General features: G+C 44.5%; 1 protein-coding gene across 20 annotated transcripts in view; it reads right to left on the bottom strand.

Annotated features, from left to right (window-relative positions):
* Window positions 1–1,330: 1,330 nt before the first annotated feature.
* Window positions 1,331–14,823, bottom strand: part of LOC118510343 (cyclic nucleotide-gated cation channel alpha-3) — a 94,251-nt gene continuing 80,758 nt past the window's right edge. For 17 of the 20 annotated variants that reach the window (XM_036052015.1, XM_036052013.1, XM_036052024.1 and 14 more), the window contains 4 exons: window positions 12,153–12,320; window positions 9,919–10,063; window positions 9,661–9,821; window positions 1,331–9,025 (listed from right to left, as the gene is read on the bottom strand). In XM_036052015.1, coding sequence (XP_035907908.1) covers window positions 8,742–9,025; window positions 9,661–9,821; window positions 9,919–10,063; window positions 12,153–12,320 — 758 coding nt within the window. In that variant the 3' untranslated portion in view covers window positions 1,331–8,741. The remainder of the gene's footprint in view (window positions 9,026–9,660; window positions 9,822–9,918; window positions 10,064–12,152; window positions 12,321–14,823) is intronic. The other 3 variants (XM_036052028.1, XM_036052026.1, XM_036052031.1) reach the window with 3 other exon arrangements.

The raw sequence follows: 14,823 nt of genomic DNA, 5'->3' as shown, positions 1-14,823 counted from the left end.
CCAATCGAACGAACCGCTTTTTTGGACGGAATCGAAAGAATTTAGTCCAGGGTTACGGTTGCGGCGCTCGAAAGCACCGGTCGCAACTGGCCCGTTTGTCACAGCTGCTGTGACGCTGGTTGTTTGCTGCTCCAATTCCTGATGAACGTCCGATCGGTGATCGGTCGAGACAGGCGATGGCGATCGTCATAGTGCGAAAGACGTAGACGTAAATCGAGCTGACGGCTACCCTTCTCAAACTTGTTGGATATTTTGGGAAAAAAGGGCAATAAAAGGCAACATTTTTTTTCTCAAGGACAACAGTCTCCATAGGGATTGCGGTTAATTACTAGGAATTTGCTTGCGAGAAAGTACACTCACAGCACAAGCTTCCAACTTCCCCGGCATTGAAGTCTTCTGTGTTTTCCCCCCTATCGGGCCGGTTCACCTCGATGGCATTAACCCCCTGCTCGATTGCACGGGGTGAGTTGTCCGGGTAAGTAAACACAATCAAATATTGATGACACCGATCGGCCACAGAAGGGCGTTTTGTGTGTGCTTGAGACAACATTGTAATAGTTACACAGTGGCCCGCTGTAGGCGACGTACAAATAAATTGGAAATACGAAAAGGAAGCCGAGCCGCGGTTCAAAGTGATTGCTCACCTCCATTCACTACCCAGGAAGCTCGTGGGAAGCTTTTTTTAATGAAGCATCACATAGCGCACGGTGTGGTGACGGCGTGATGGCTGTGGTGTTTACCTTCTTGACAGTTCACCGCTAATCCGGGTGAGCGCTCCTTTAGGCTTCGCTAACTTTAAGATATTTTGATATGTTGTTTGGTTAACCGATTCTGAGGCGGCTGCCTCTTCTGTACCTATTGGTTTGTTCATCAGCAATTCCAGCAATGAACAGAGCGGAAGATTTATGGGCTGCCACAATAAAACCGTGCGGCAATGCGTGAATTAAAGCTGATGTGTGAGTGTGTGAGAGGTTTATTTTCTTTCCTCTTCTCAAGATTTGCATTCAACGCACGGTAGCGAGCAGGCCTCAAAGAATTAACCAAAAAAAAGCGATTTAAATTCACTGATATCGGACTAACACTTTTGTTAAAATATTACAGTGTGTTTCAGTCCATAAAAAAAGTGTCTACATGTTTAAAATAATGCGCGATTCGTGATATAATGGCAAGAAAAGCGTAACATCCAGCGTAGCTCCAAATTTCCGTTAAAATGCTGTCAGTTGTTGAAATATTGTCATACCAAACTCACAGCATTTTGCCAGCACAGGAAACTGCGTTTCACAGTAAGAAAAAACTGATCCATTTCAACACACGCATCACAGCAGGCTGGTTTTTTCGTTCGCATTTCTGCTCATGTTTTTCATGTTCATATATTTCATAGAAATTACAATAAATTTGAAAATATTATAATTTAACAAATGCTTTCCTCATTTTCTCCTCTATTTTTTTCTTCTCCACATTTTCGTTTTCTTCTTCTTTCGTTTTTTTTGTGTGGTATGAGTGTGCTTCTCTTTGAGTGTGTGTTTTTTTGTTTGTTTGTAATTTTAATCTTTTCTTTCATCCCTGGTTTTTTTTTCTTGGGTATTAGTATTACTGTGCACCACGAGGCTTTCACTGGCGCGTTTGCTTCGCGCGATTTGGCAACATTGTTTCATGCATGTTTCGCTTCCCCCGGTTCGAGGAGCATTGCAAAACTGTCATCTTTATCGAACCGATCCCTATTCTAGTATGTTTGCGTTTGGTTGTATTTCTTGTCGGTTTTTGGCCGCTCCCATATTTCTCTTGGTGCGAATGTGTTTTGTGTGTTGGTTGGCCACTTCGTTCACTTGGCATGCGTTTTATAAAGTTTGATCGCCTGTCTGTATTTCTCACTAGTCTGTTTTTTGTTGTCATTCGATTCGTTCGATTTATCTAGCCGGGAGTGAGAGTGAGAAGATATTTTTGTTTTTCGTTTGTGCTTCTCCGATAACTTTCTCCTATCTTCCATCGGTCTATATTCACACAAATTTTGCCAATTTTTTCCATTTGCCAGTTTGTGCAGTTTAGCAAAAAACACTTCGTTCACGGGTCTATCGCTTTTGGCTGTGTTTTCCTTTCTGTTTTTTTGTTTTTGGAATTGGGATACGTTTGCTTGTTTTTTTCTTTAATTAGTAAGGATGCGTGGTTTCTGTTTTCTCTTTTCTTTTTATCTAGAGGACCATCGGGTCGCCCTTGCTCGTCTTAAAACGTATCTATTTACATGGTCGAGAAAGGTAACGCTCTCGTCGGCTGCGCTGCGCGTCTATCATTCCTTTCTCTGCTCTGTACACTTTCGAACACGTTCGATTGGATGTCACTCGTCCTGCTTTCTTAAAAGATACGTAATTAACCATTTTAACCAAGAAGCTGAATTTTCTTACAGTTTTGAGGCAAACTAAAGATTGCGTCCGTTCCAAAACGCTCTCCGCAAAATCGTACGAAAAAGCTTCCTTATCCTTGGCCGCGGCTGGAAGCCTTTTAAACATTCCAACTTTTGGGGACAATTGGCAGTGAACCTTTCGGCCTGTCGGTAGCGAACTATCGAACGTGCTAATGAAGCCATTTGTTTTAGAAGCGACTAAGCTTAACAGCAGCGGGCGAATTAGCACCTTCTGCAGTGCTCGCCCGATCTGTGCCTATCATCCGCAGCGGCTTACTTTTTGCTACACCCAGCATTATAATTTGCACACCTGGTAAGACCTTGATCGATGGGATTAAGTAGCGGGTTTTGAATTTTAGATTAATTTCGCGTCTCTACCTCTGTCTCGAAGTCGAGCTGACCGAAGAACGAAGTGACAGAAGACCTTTCAGTGGCTAGATACGCCAATGGGGAGGGTTTCGCTGCAGCGGGTCGTGATCGTTGTTCGTGAAATAGACATAAATCAAATTATGTAGCACGGTTCGACAGGCAGAACAAAAAAAGCAAACTAAACCCACAGGGAGATCCTCGGGTGAAAATGTGCAATTTTTCTCGAAATATGCTCCCACGGTGAGTCCATAAATTTGAAGATCGAGAGCAAGTTCATCCCCCACATGGTGGTTGCGGGCGCGTGAATGTTAAGGCCAGCTATCGATGTCGTCGATGGAAGCTTTTCGTACGATTCACCCCAGACGGTTCGTTTCGCGAACTGATGAAACACGTTAAGAAGGTCGACGAATTGATGATGATAATACTGCTCATTTCTACACAAATCCAATTGCGCGCTGCGAAAGAGTAATGTGTTCCTGTGCTTTGCGTGAAATAATTCCCTGTTTTTTTGTTGACATTTGTAACATTCCACTCGAAACGGTTCCCGGACCGTCTCCCTCCTCATCTGCTCGACAGCCCCCCCCACTTCTATTCATAAGTAATCATATTTGTTTTATCTAAAAATTTGGCAGTTTTGCTTTTCTGTTCTTCGCGCACTCGCTCTCTTCTAACACTCCACCTCACTTGATCGCTACATCGGCTAAATAAAACTAGTTCAGTGGAACACGATCTCTGTGCCTGGTTGGGGGACAATCGGCCGCCGAGTGTGTCTGTCTCGGGGCGGTTGCTTCACTGGCGCACGCGCCCGCAAACTGGTTCCTGTGTATATTTTTGGCTTTCGCTATTCGCACAATTTTTCCCGGATCGGGTCGGCCTTTCGATCTCGGATTTTTTAATCGTTTGGCGGTGCCTCACAAAACACACCCACTGATAAAAGGGAGCGAAACGGGGGGATTTCCAGGGTCCAGGAGGAAAGCAAGGAGAAGTAGTAGTAGTTTGTCGGTTATAAAATTGTCCGTGCACGTATCTCGTGGTAATTTGTCTCGCGAATTGCTACGGCCTCGCACCGGTTACACACGCCTCTCTGTCCTTTGCTTAAATTGTTTACTTTACATTTCACTAGCAGCTTTTAAACTATAACATTACAACGTTACCTTCACTTTAATTCTCTCTCTCTCTCTCTCTCTCTCTCTCTCTTCACTACTAGTTCAATCCATCACTTGGCGAAATTTGGCCACCGTTGGCTACCGTTTCGTGAATCGCCAAATTAGCTTTATTATTTAAATACTAGTAAACGCTTTAGTACCTCTTCATTTGTGTGTGTGTGAGTGTGTGTAAGTGTTTGTCTGCAATCTGCTTCCCTTTCCGTGGACCAAATTTCCCTTTCTTTCTTCACGGCTACCGGGCATGGGCTGGTTCACATCGCTGCATTTAATATTCTATTTATTGGGTCTGCCGGGGTTTTGGGTGTGTGTGTGTCTGCTGCGAGCTGGTTGTATGTGCAATCGTACGTATTGTGCCGGTTCTGCATCAACAAATTTGGGTACGAAAACGCCGTTCGCGTTCTCTTCCCTTTTCCGTGTCGGGGGTTTTGTGTTTGTTTTGCTTCTAGTGGTGGTTTACTTTCAAAATTGTTTTTACTTTCTAAGACCGAATCTTTCGCTTCTGGAACGCTGGGGTGTGGGCTCCTGTTGGGATTTTACTTTTAACGATCCCTCCTCCACCGTAGAACGTATCACTGTCCGGATCGCAGCAAAACTACTGGCTAGTGATCACACATTTTCGAGGGGGGTTTGCTTTAAACTATTTGGAGTGGTTTTTTTTGGTTTGTTTGTTAATAAATATCCCACCTAGTGCTGTGGGTTGGCTTTTTATGCTAGTTTTCCATCCCTTGCTTTCAATTAGAAAATGGCAGTTCTGCTGTATTTTCTCGGTTGCTTACATTTGCATCATCAATCCTTCTCCAAACAAATCGAACCGAATCATTTGAAACGGCATCGCATAGAACGCAGCCGTAACGGCAGCCACGCGTTCAGTACGCAGCCAAAATGAAACCGCAATCTAGAGAAGACACAAACCAAAGCAAACGCGTTACGCGTTACGTGAGATGCGTTACATTGGCAAACACGAAGGGAATGATTGCAAATAACTCATATTAAACAACATTACTGATAATTCTGGGAATTATGAGCATTCAACGAGATGTTTTAGCAAATTGGTTCGAAACACAAGGACCCCACCAAAACCGGGCATTGTGCGTATTTTATCGTTAGGTCACTGACGTGTGGCTTTGCTTCTGAGTTGGTTCTGTGAATTGCTTTGTTCGGTTTTGTGAATTGGTTTTGTGAGTGCATCTGTTGCAGTCTGAAACTATGAATGGGGGTTTACTATGTGTACGTGCTTCGATGCTGGTTTGGGTGTTGTACGCATTAACCTTTAACACACCGTTGGTCCCGTTTATTGGAATTTCTCTTACGTTCACTAATAGGTATAGTTGTGTGCAATCGTGCTTCTCTTGGTTGTGTTATGCTTCGCGTTACGTTCAAAATGTCTCACCATCGATGTGCATGGTGAACCTCACTAGCTTTGTTGTTTAAAACTATCTCACCCCGAACGGGGTATGAAGTGCTTCACAAGTATTGATAGCAGATCGATCCAACGATCATTAGCAAAAGGGAATTGAGCTCAGGAAACATAACGAAACGTAGGGAAAAGTTGAACAAAAACTAAAGGACTTAAGATAGCAAATGGAGCAATACCATGCCGTGCAGTTGATATTTAAATGTCGTGTCAATGGGTGAGTAGGAAATTCAAATCGATCGCTGGCTTACGCACTAGAAATCCTTACGCAACTAGAACCTTTAAAGGGGGCATAATTTCTCTTCTTTCTTCGATTTTTGTATCCTTCCCCATCCAAACGGGATCGGAAATATTCTTCTCGTTTCGTTTCACTATCGGCTAACTATTTAGAATATGTGGCGTAGTGTGTAGTTTTCCGATGTCCGACGTGTCCCTATGTACAAAGCGTCATCCTTAACAAACTTAACTTGTAACCAACTGTTGTTGGTGTTTCTTCTAACGTTTCTAGCACAGAAACCCGATCCTACCATGCTCGTGTGGAACGAGATCCTTAAAACAAACAACCGGGACACAAAAGGAACAATGTTGGCACAAACACTCCCGGGTCGGGTGCTTGTCCAGCAGATCGGTACAACCAAACGAAACAGCCTAACAGAAATCGTGTATGTAATAGTTTGTTTAAATGTTTCGGGGTCATTAGATTCCCCGAACCATCGTGATCTAACATCGTGATCGAGCAACCGTGGTAGTAGATGGGTTTTGTGTGTTTCTTCCACCCTTTCGAAATGCTTACATTAAATGGGATTTTTGTTTGGCCTCAGTTTGGAGCACGTTGGTGCTCCGCAAATAGTATACACGCAGGCGCACAGTTGAAGCTAGGCGAGATTCGCAACAGAACAGTGTTGCGTTGGTTTGCAAGCAAAACGTATCTCGTATCGATACAGCGAATCGTGATCTTAACCAAATAACCAATTTACAGAGGAAGTCTCTTAACCTAGATATAGTTTCAAAACGGAAGTATGCCGGCATCATATTGTACCGTAGTTTTTTTTTTTTAAACTACCGACGATTTCCTTTGGCAGATAAGACTTGTGTTAGGTGTGGAGGGTAAGGATAACGGTTCGGTTTCATAAACTGTCAACAAATGCCCCTAACGCTGCTGCCCTGTCCGTACCTGTCACTTAGCCTTAAGATAGTTTAGTTTAGTAAGTAGGTAAGCAATAGTAGTGTAACCCAGTTCGTCAATCAAAAGGTGAATATTTTACAGTCTCCTTGTAGGTTGTGCTAAATCTATACCAAACGCGTCTGCTTTCCTTCTGAAAATCGGTTCCGCGTTTTGGTGAGTAGAATGGTTTTTCTCTTGAAATTTTGAATCGAAAGTGTGCAATGCTCATGCTGTTTGTGTGGTAAAAATGGATTTTCTTGAGTTTTTTTTTTCGCTTTTCGGTTTAAAAAATAAATGTCCAGCTTCTCCGGATTCCGGATAGGAAGTCCTGCCGGATAAGAAGATGATTAGCCTAACTCGTTTCCTTTTGCTTTTCTTCTGTATAGAGGACTCGATTTTCTTCTGACCAGGTTCGCTCACTGCTAGCTTAAAGGGATGACCGAGTTCCAGAAATATGTATTAGGGCTACTTCTTCCTTCCTCTTCAACGCTTCCGCGGGATCGATTCACCTTTTCTAGGAATGTGTCTGTGTGTGCGTGTGTGTGTGCTTGTATGGTTGTTCCGTTCTTCTGTACAGTGAAATATTCACAAATTTATTCGACCGTTTGCCGGTAAAGCTGTCGAGCCTCTCTTCCATTCGCCCGCTCTCTTTCTCTCTCGGTAGAATTTTCCACCACCGACACCCGACACCCTGTTCGCACCTCCCAGCACCCATATTGTCCTGTCATACGATGATGGTGCGATAATATTTGCTCGAAACCTTTTGCCACCGTCCACAGCACCGACGGGCTTTGTCACACTTCTACGAAGTACCATTTTTATGTATCACTTGGCAGCATTTCTCTCCGTTAATTTTTTTTGGCATTTGTTTTCCACACTACAACGGTTTCCGAAATTCCAACCCCCCTTTTTCTTTTGTGCTACGCAACGATGCAACTTTAAAGCAACATGGTGAACGACGTGCCACCACCTTCTGTCTCTTCTCGTCATCTCTATATCACCGTGAACCGAAAACTGGGGAATCAGGATGACCGGAGGGTCCTTGTTTTTCTTGCTACCGCTATCGCTAAAGGTTAATTGATCCGATCCTGCTAACCCAATGCTCATTTAATCCTAATAATACAAATTTGCATCGATTTTAAGTTTTGTTTTTATGCTTTGCTCTCTTTAAAAGATTAACACTGCCGGACACGTTGGCACGGCCTTTCCTTCTTCGTTCGTGTGACCATGCTTGTGCGATGCATAGTTTTCCCCATCTCCGGGATCCGCGGGACAGGCTTAGTGTGGTTACGGGTTGGTCTGCTTCGTAGAAACAGCTCGGCCTAATCGGCCAATCAACAGTGTTCAAAGTGTAGACGCAATATTCGGGGATCGCTCAGGAAATGGAAGCGAAGGGTTACAGCGAAATATACATTGTACAAACGGGTCACAATTATTTCCACTTCAGCACACAGCACGAGCGACATCATCGACCCTCTTCTTACTGTCTCTCTGTGTGTGCGTGTTTTTTTTTAATCCATGGTCGATCAATATTCTAACCGTGACCGCGATAGTTTTCCTCTACAGGTATGAGTGTATGTGTGCGTGTGTATTTGAATGTTTTGTGTCGTCGGTTTTTTGCTCGTCTTTTCTTCCAATTTCCAACTAAGCTGCCTTTGCCAAAGATAACCCGTCGTCGTGCTGTCTTTGGGTAGAGATCTCTGTAAAACGTTCGTGTGTAGTTGTTCGTTGGCTTCGTCTCGAGGTTTGTTCTGCTTTCTTTGATGGATGTTGGTTTAAGTTTGTTCCGCCATTTTGTTTTTTTTTTGGTCACCGTAGCATCTTCCCCCCCCCCCCCATTGCTTTCCACCGGCTACACACACAAGCGCATGTTTCAATCGATGAAGTTATTAAAAGAAAGCTGTCACTCGCCATACTCGGCAAGAGATCGTCGACTAATCGGATAGTCCTTCCGGTTCGATCATGCTTGAGCTTGACGGGTTTTGTATTCGGAGTGTAAGATTCTAGCTATTTCCTTGAGGTTTGCCTTTTTCCGGCAATTTCCCAAACAAACGAAACGAAATGGTGAGAAACACGTGGCAGGTGGAGGCGATGGGCAAGTATGGGGAGAGGTCGGTGCCAGTCGTTCCGTCCGCGGGATGTTCGTCTCGTCGGTGCTTCGTCTCGGTGTGTTCAAGTCATGCAGCGCACATACACCAGGGCAACTTTTTGAGGCAGCTCGCTTCCGTGTTATATGATGCTTTCGCGGTTCCGCTCCAGGTCTTCGGTTTCGTTCTCCTGGCTGACGCTCGACGCGGACGATGCACCGCAGATCTGCATCTCGATCTCGGCCAGCCGATGCTCGACCTCCCACTGCTGCTGGGCGAGCTTCGCATTCAGCGTAAAGTTTTCCGACTCGACCGTGTGCAACCGTTCGCGGAGCCGCTTGATTTCGCCCTCGAGCGCCTCGTGTGAACCTAGCAGGGGCGTCGCACCGGAAGATTCGATGTGCGTCAGGGAGCCACAGGGTGGTCCTGTGATGGGAGAAGAATGAGAACGGGCTGCATTAAGTTGTCTTTTGGCGGTGAGGGGGCTTTGGGAATTTGAGGTTTGGTTTTAGTTCTCAATTGACCGTTAATCGTTCTACTGGGAGAAATTGCGGAATTGGATGAATATGTTGGAGTGAGTTCAACTTAAAAAGTACTAAAATAGTATTATGTTCAATATTTCTTCAATTTGAATGCAGTTTGAAAATTTTCCTTTTAACTTCGAGGGTTATAGAAGAGAAAAAACATATTTAAAATACCAAAGAGCGAGTGAATAAGTTTCATAAATTAAGGAAAAAACTATACTACCATGCTGAATGTAGTAACGACTAAAAATAATCCTGTAAATGGTGCATTAATGTGGAACAAAATATGTAAGTGTGTGTGTTATTAAAATAAATATTTATGTGAAATATACTCCGTGAGTTGCATACAAGATTGGTTGAATAAAACAGATCTACCAAACGTTACAATAAACACTGTGTTAACTGTTTCGTATTTGCCTTTTGAACTGCTGTTGTGTACAACTAATTGCAATAATTATTTCCTATGTAAAAGTTACACAACTTTGCTACACTATTTGCTGGGGGTTAAGTTCTTCAACGCCCGTCCAATCAACTTACCTGTCCGGCACGGTTGCGATTGGGGTCGGGCAAGATGGGATGCCGTTCGACTGCGGGGCCGTTCCTCGGAGCTGTGCACGCTGGGACTGATCGAGCCGGGCGACTGTGGTTGCCGGCTGCTGCTCATGTCTCCCCGGTGCGATCGTGGGCTCGTGATGCGACTGTGTTTTGCGCATGGCGAGAAAGAAGGGACGACCGTCAGCGTTCGTGCGTGGTGCTACGACACGACGGTGTGGCTACCGGTGGTGCGTTACTTACCTGCTCGCTGGCGGTGGATACGAGGGCGCCATCATCGAGCCCGCCGACGTGATGGCCGTCGTGGGCGATATCCACATATCCTCGATCGTGGTGCGGCCCTTCGTCTCCACTAGACCTGGTGTCGATTGGCAGCGTCCCATAGCAACTTTAGTAAATTAATCACAAAAATAGGCACACAGTTAACACAGTAACACTCTAATCGAAACAACCGAAGAACAAAGAAAACGGATCAAAGAAACACACACACAGAGAAAGACGCGCGTACACAGAGAAAGGCAGGCGCACAAGGCGTAACAAGGTTTTCTGTACGTAGAAAAATGCTTGGAAATTGGAAAACATATCAATTTGTACCGGAGAACTTTAGACTTGCTTGATTCAAAACTCAGTAACGCTTTGTAACGTTTATTCGTTACGAGAACCTCAATCTTAAACTTCTAAGGTTCTTTGAGCTTTGTGAATGCCTTACTAGAAAAATTACATCTCGAATAGTCTTATTTTTTCAAGAAGCTCAAGAAATCTACCGAGAATGTTCCAACTAACCCATTGTTTTGTAGTAATGATATTAGCAAGCGTCGAAATAATCAGATCAATCCGGCATATTTTCTCATAAACAGAAATTCATGGCCACAGCTAATAACGCTAATAAATAGCATTAATTTGTACGACCCCACACACAAGCAAGACGCGTTCGGTCGCTTCAACACGAGGCAACTCCATCGTCCAAATAGTAAGCGGCTGAAAGTTGCAAATTTAATATTTCCATTCCAGCAACGTCCCACACTGTCGGCGGGGTGCTAGCCACCATTGGTGACACAGCCTTTGTTGACCTATTTGTGGCCAGCGGGACGACGACACACGGCCGGGTCGGGTCGGTCCGGGTCGGTCGGGCTAATGCGTTCCGGCTAACCCCTAGACACCCTGGTCCGCCCTGCCCTCAGGCCTGCAATAAACCAACAGCAGCAGAAGCAACAGTGGCACCGTCCCATCAAGGAAACAACACCGAAAGAAATATGCATCACGCTCGTTCGGCACAGAGCGGAAGGTACACAAAATGTCAGCTATGTGACTCGGTGCCAAATGACATCAAACGAGTTCCCGGAAACGGGAGGTCGCAAATGAAACAGAAACCGAACGCAACCATAATATGTCACAGGCACGTCGTCGTTGCCCGGAAGAAGCCGGTTGCTGTTGCTGCAGAAAGATGGGTGAAACGTTGGCCGAAACAATCTAAAGTTCTTCTTCTCGGTGGTGATCGGAAGCTTTGCCCGTGTGGGATGGGATGGAAAATGCCGGCTTTCGGTTCTGTTTGAATGCACGACGATGATGACGTCGGTCCTGTGCGCTGGGGGACTGTCGAATCGATGCATTTCTCGAATAGTTTGTGGTGATTGTTTGCAAATTTCGTGATGAGCATTCGGCCCCAAAGGCGCACGTAATTCTATTAGGCACATGCACGTGTTGGTTGCATTTTAAGAGCAACATTATTGTGAGAAGTCGCTAGTTTCTTGCTAGTTGCGATTGCTAAGGATTGCCCTCAAAGCATATTCTATTAAAGCTAAGAAATGCTCTACACATTGAATGTATAAAAGCGATACTCTTGCTCATCAAGAACCTAGCCTAACTTCCTGTTATATTTGGAGAACATATTTGGGACACTTTGATGCTTCCGGATACAAAAAACGAATCAAAGGAAAAGAAAGCTGATGATGCTTGAATATCGAGACAATCTAATTGAGGCTAATGGCATCAGTGTACTGGCTTGTACTCAACGAACCAGCCGCATCAGTAGCAGTAGAATCCTAATGATTGCGAAACGAAATCAACCCAACGAAAGAGAAAAGTTCACAAAAGGAGAAGCGACAACAGCTGAAAGAAACAAGCACGAAACAACAACAAAAAAGTGCAAAACGAAAGCGAAAAGAGCAAGCATACGAAGCAGCTGCAACAAATGTCTTCCCTCGAAGAAAAGCCCCGAAACGAAACACAGGAAGCTAAATGCTGCCCAAAAGCTTACTAAATCAGCAAACATAAAGCCACTGGTTCGTGTGTGCATGCATGTTGCGCGCACAAACACACACGAAACATGCACGCAGCGGAGTTCTAATGGAGCGCCAGTGAAATGTGTCTGCAGATCATCTTCGCCTTTTGCTTTTGTGCAAATGTGTGTAACCGTGTAGTCTGCTACTACTAAACTGTCCCCGACCCGACCATCCCATGCACATTTTCCACATTACCTTTTTCCAGTGGCGCCTTCTTGTACTTCTCGAGCCGCTTCACCGCGATCGCCTCCAGCCGCACCCGGGCCGCCGGATACTCCTTCAGCACGTCCCACATGTCCTTTTTGCTCAGGACGAACAGATCACTGTACCCGACCGAACGGACGCTAGCTGTACGCCGGTTGCCTGCATTCGTCCCAAATGGAGGGGCAAGAGAAAGAGAAAGAGAAGGCAAGGGGGGGAGGAAAAACGTTCCGTTGTGTGGAGAAGTGTGTGTGTGTGTGTGTGCGTGTGTGTGTTGGGGGACATTTTTTTTTCGAAGCGGATTCGAATCGTCGTGAGATTGGTTGGTCATTTTATTGCCCCGACAGAGTAAACCGGGCGGTGGGTTAGCAGGTAGGGAGAAGGGAAAAGATTTTCCCAGTTTCCCAGTCCAGTGGATAAGATGGTGCGCGTCGCGCCGTAGAAGAAAATCGAAGATTGTGCACCGTTCCGTACCGGATTTCGATCAAAAAAGCGGAGATTGGTGTTAATTCCGTAACGGTTTTCGTGTGTGTTTCGAGTGGATGTGTGTGTGTGTGTATGTGTGTGGTTTTCGATTGGAGGCCCCATTTGAGAAGATTAAATATTGTTGTTATTATTGTGCGTGTGTGTGTGTGTGTGAGCACGATTTGGTGTCCGGCCCGGGTATGTGGTGCGTGAGGCGTTGATTTTTTGTTACCATTTTCCGAGTCATCCGAGGTGCAAGCAGCGGGGCAGAGGCGGCGTGGAGCAGCAAGGGAGAAGAGAAACAAAATAATCCGATTAGTTGACGACACGAAACGGCACGGTGTTCGAGTTTTTTTGTTTGCGGGAGGGGAGAAGGAAAAGGGGCCAGGAACATGTGGGTGGAGAAAAGGTTTTCTTATAGTTATACATATGCGTGTGTGAGTGTGTGTGAGCATGTATTGGGTTGAAATGTGGGAAAATAGAGAGACAGATTTTGAATTGGAACAAACGAACGGAAAAACTGGTGAGCAGGACCGTAAATGAAAAACGCAAAACGAAATGAAATTATAACGAGCCAGAAAGAGAGTGAGCGAGAGAGAGGGAGAGAAAGAGCGAGACAAATTTGTTTTTTTTTGTGTATTATGAAGAACAAACGACAAATCTTGGATGCGACACATAAAGAAGATGGAATAGGTTTTGAAGTTTAACCATCGATAGGTAGCAAAACAGGATGAAGAAAAAGGAGCGAAACCACAGCATTCAAATCGTTACGAAATGCAAAGTGTGGGAAATATTTTTTGTTTTCACTTAAAGCATTTGGTTTGAAGCAGTTGTGAGAAGTTAAGAAATTAATAAAATAATTATTTGAATAAAATATAAAGCAAAAGATTACTTATAAAAATTAAAAATATAAATATTCTTCCGACTTTGACAAGATGTGTTTGACGTTTGCATTATCAATTGCCACATTTGCCTTATCAAATGATTCGTTTGTCTACACTTCTTATACAATCAAAATTTTTCAAAACTGGGGTTTCGGGCACATCGAGCCTTTCCATATCCTTTCTTATTTACAATTTATTTAACTTAGCCAATTACGAAACAACGAACAAAAGTGCACCACAGCTTGATGCAATTATGTTCACATTAGGGCGTCGGAAACCACCACCAGCAAGGCTCGCGCTACCACACGACGTAATTAGCAGCAGGTGGATTAGCATCGATTGATTAAAAATATGCTAATTTCCATCTGGCACTAAGGAAAAATGGTTTTCAGGTGTTCAGCACCTCTGTCACGATTTGTGGTGGAAAAGAAGTAGCACAGAAATGAATGTTCGCCAAATAAAAAACATACGCTTTTAGATATTTATTCGCGTTCGTTTAATTGAACGGTAATATTTTCCAATCGCTTTAAGCGCGGGATCATTACGAGGAGAGGATCATCACAAAGATCGCTCGAGAAGGAGTTGCCTGTAATTAAGGAACTTTTGAGCTACAATATCCCAACTCCAACATCTCGAAATCAAGCTCATCAGGTTGGTTCGATTGCTTGATGGTTCGACTTTCAACCATCTCGACGGCACATCAAAAGCTTTCCACGTTGAGTAAATTTTTAATAATTTATAAATCTATGCATATCCACAATCGGACCGATATCAATTACGGCCAAACACTTAAAGCACCATTAAGAAAAGGGTTTCACGCTTTTGCCCCGCCGATATTGCGAGCGACGTCTTCTTGTGGAAGGGAAAATCTAATAACAAATACTTTAAAAGTTGTGCCATTTCGTTGCTGGGATTATCTTTCCATTCGCTTCGCAAAGTGTAATAAATAGCAGAGGAGCGAAATAAAAAACCACGAAGGCAAACGACGACGATGGCCGGGAAAAGACACATTTCCCACACCTTACGACATACGGCGGTCCTCGGTTGGGGCGTCTTTGCGCGACGCGAGCACAGCGCTTGAATGGTGGTTTAATTTTAAATGATTACGTTTTCATTCGGCACAACCCGCAAAAACCTCGCCTGCGGCAGTTCAATCAACGGGCCGCGCCCGAAAGGCACGCGCGTACACGCGGAGAAAACCGCCAACGGTTTAATTAAATTCATCTCATTCGCCGTGTGGATTGGTTGAGCGAATTGAATTGTTCAATTATGTGAGCCCGCGTCGCCGGCGTCATCGTCGTCGCCGTCGTTGGGGT

This window comes from Anopheles stephensi, chromosome 3 (genome assembly GCF_013141755.1).
Source record: "Anopheles stephensi strain Indian chromosome 3, UCI_ANSTEP_V1.0, whole genome shotgun sequence".
Taxonomy (NCBI): domain Eukaryota; kingdom Metazoa; phylum Arthropoda; class Insecta; order Diptera; family Culicidae; genus Anopheles; species Anopheles stephensi.
The sequence above is the reverse complement of the archived record's forward strand: the minus strand, read 5'-3'. Positions and strand labels throughout refer to the sequence as shown.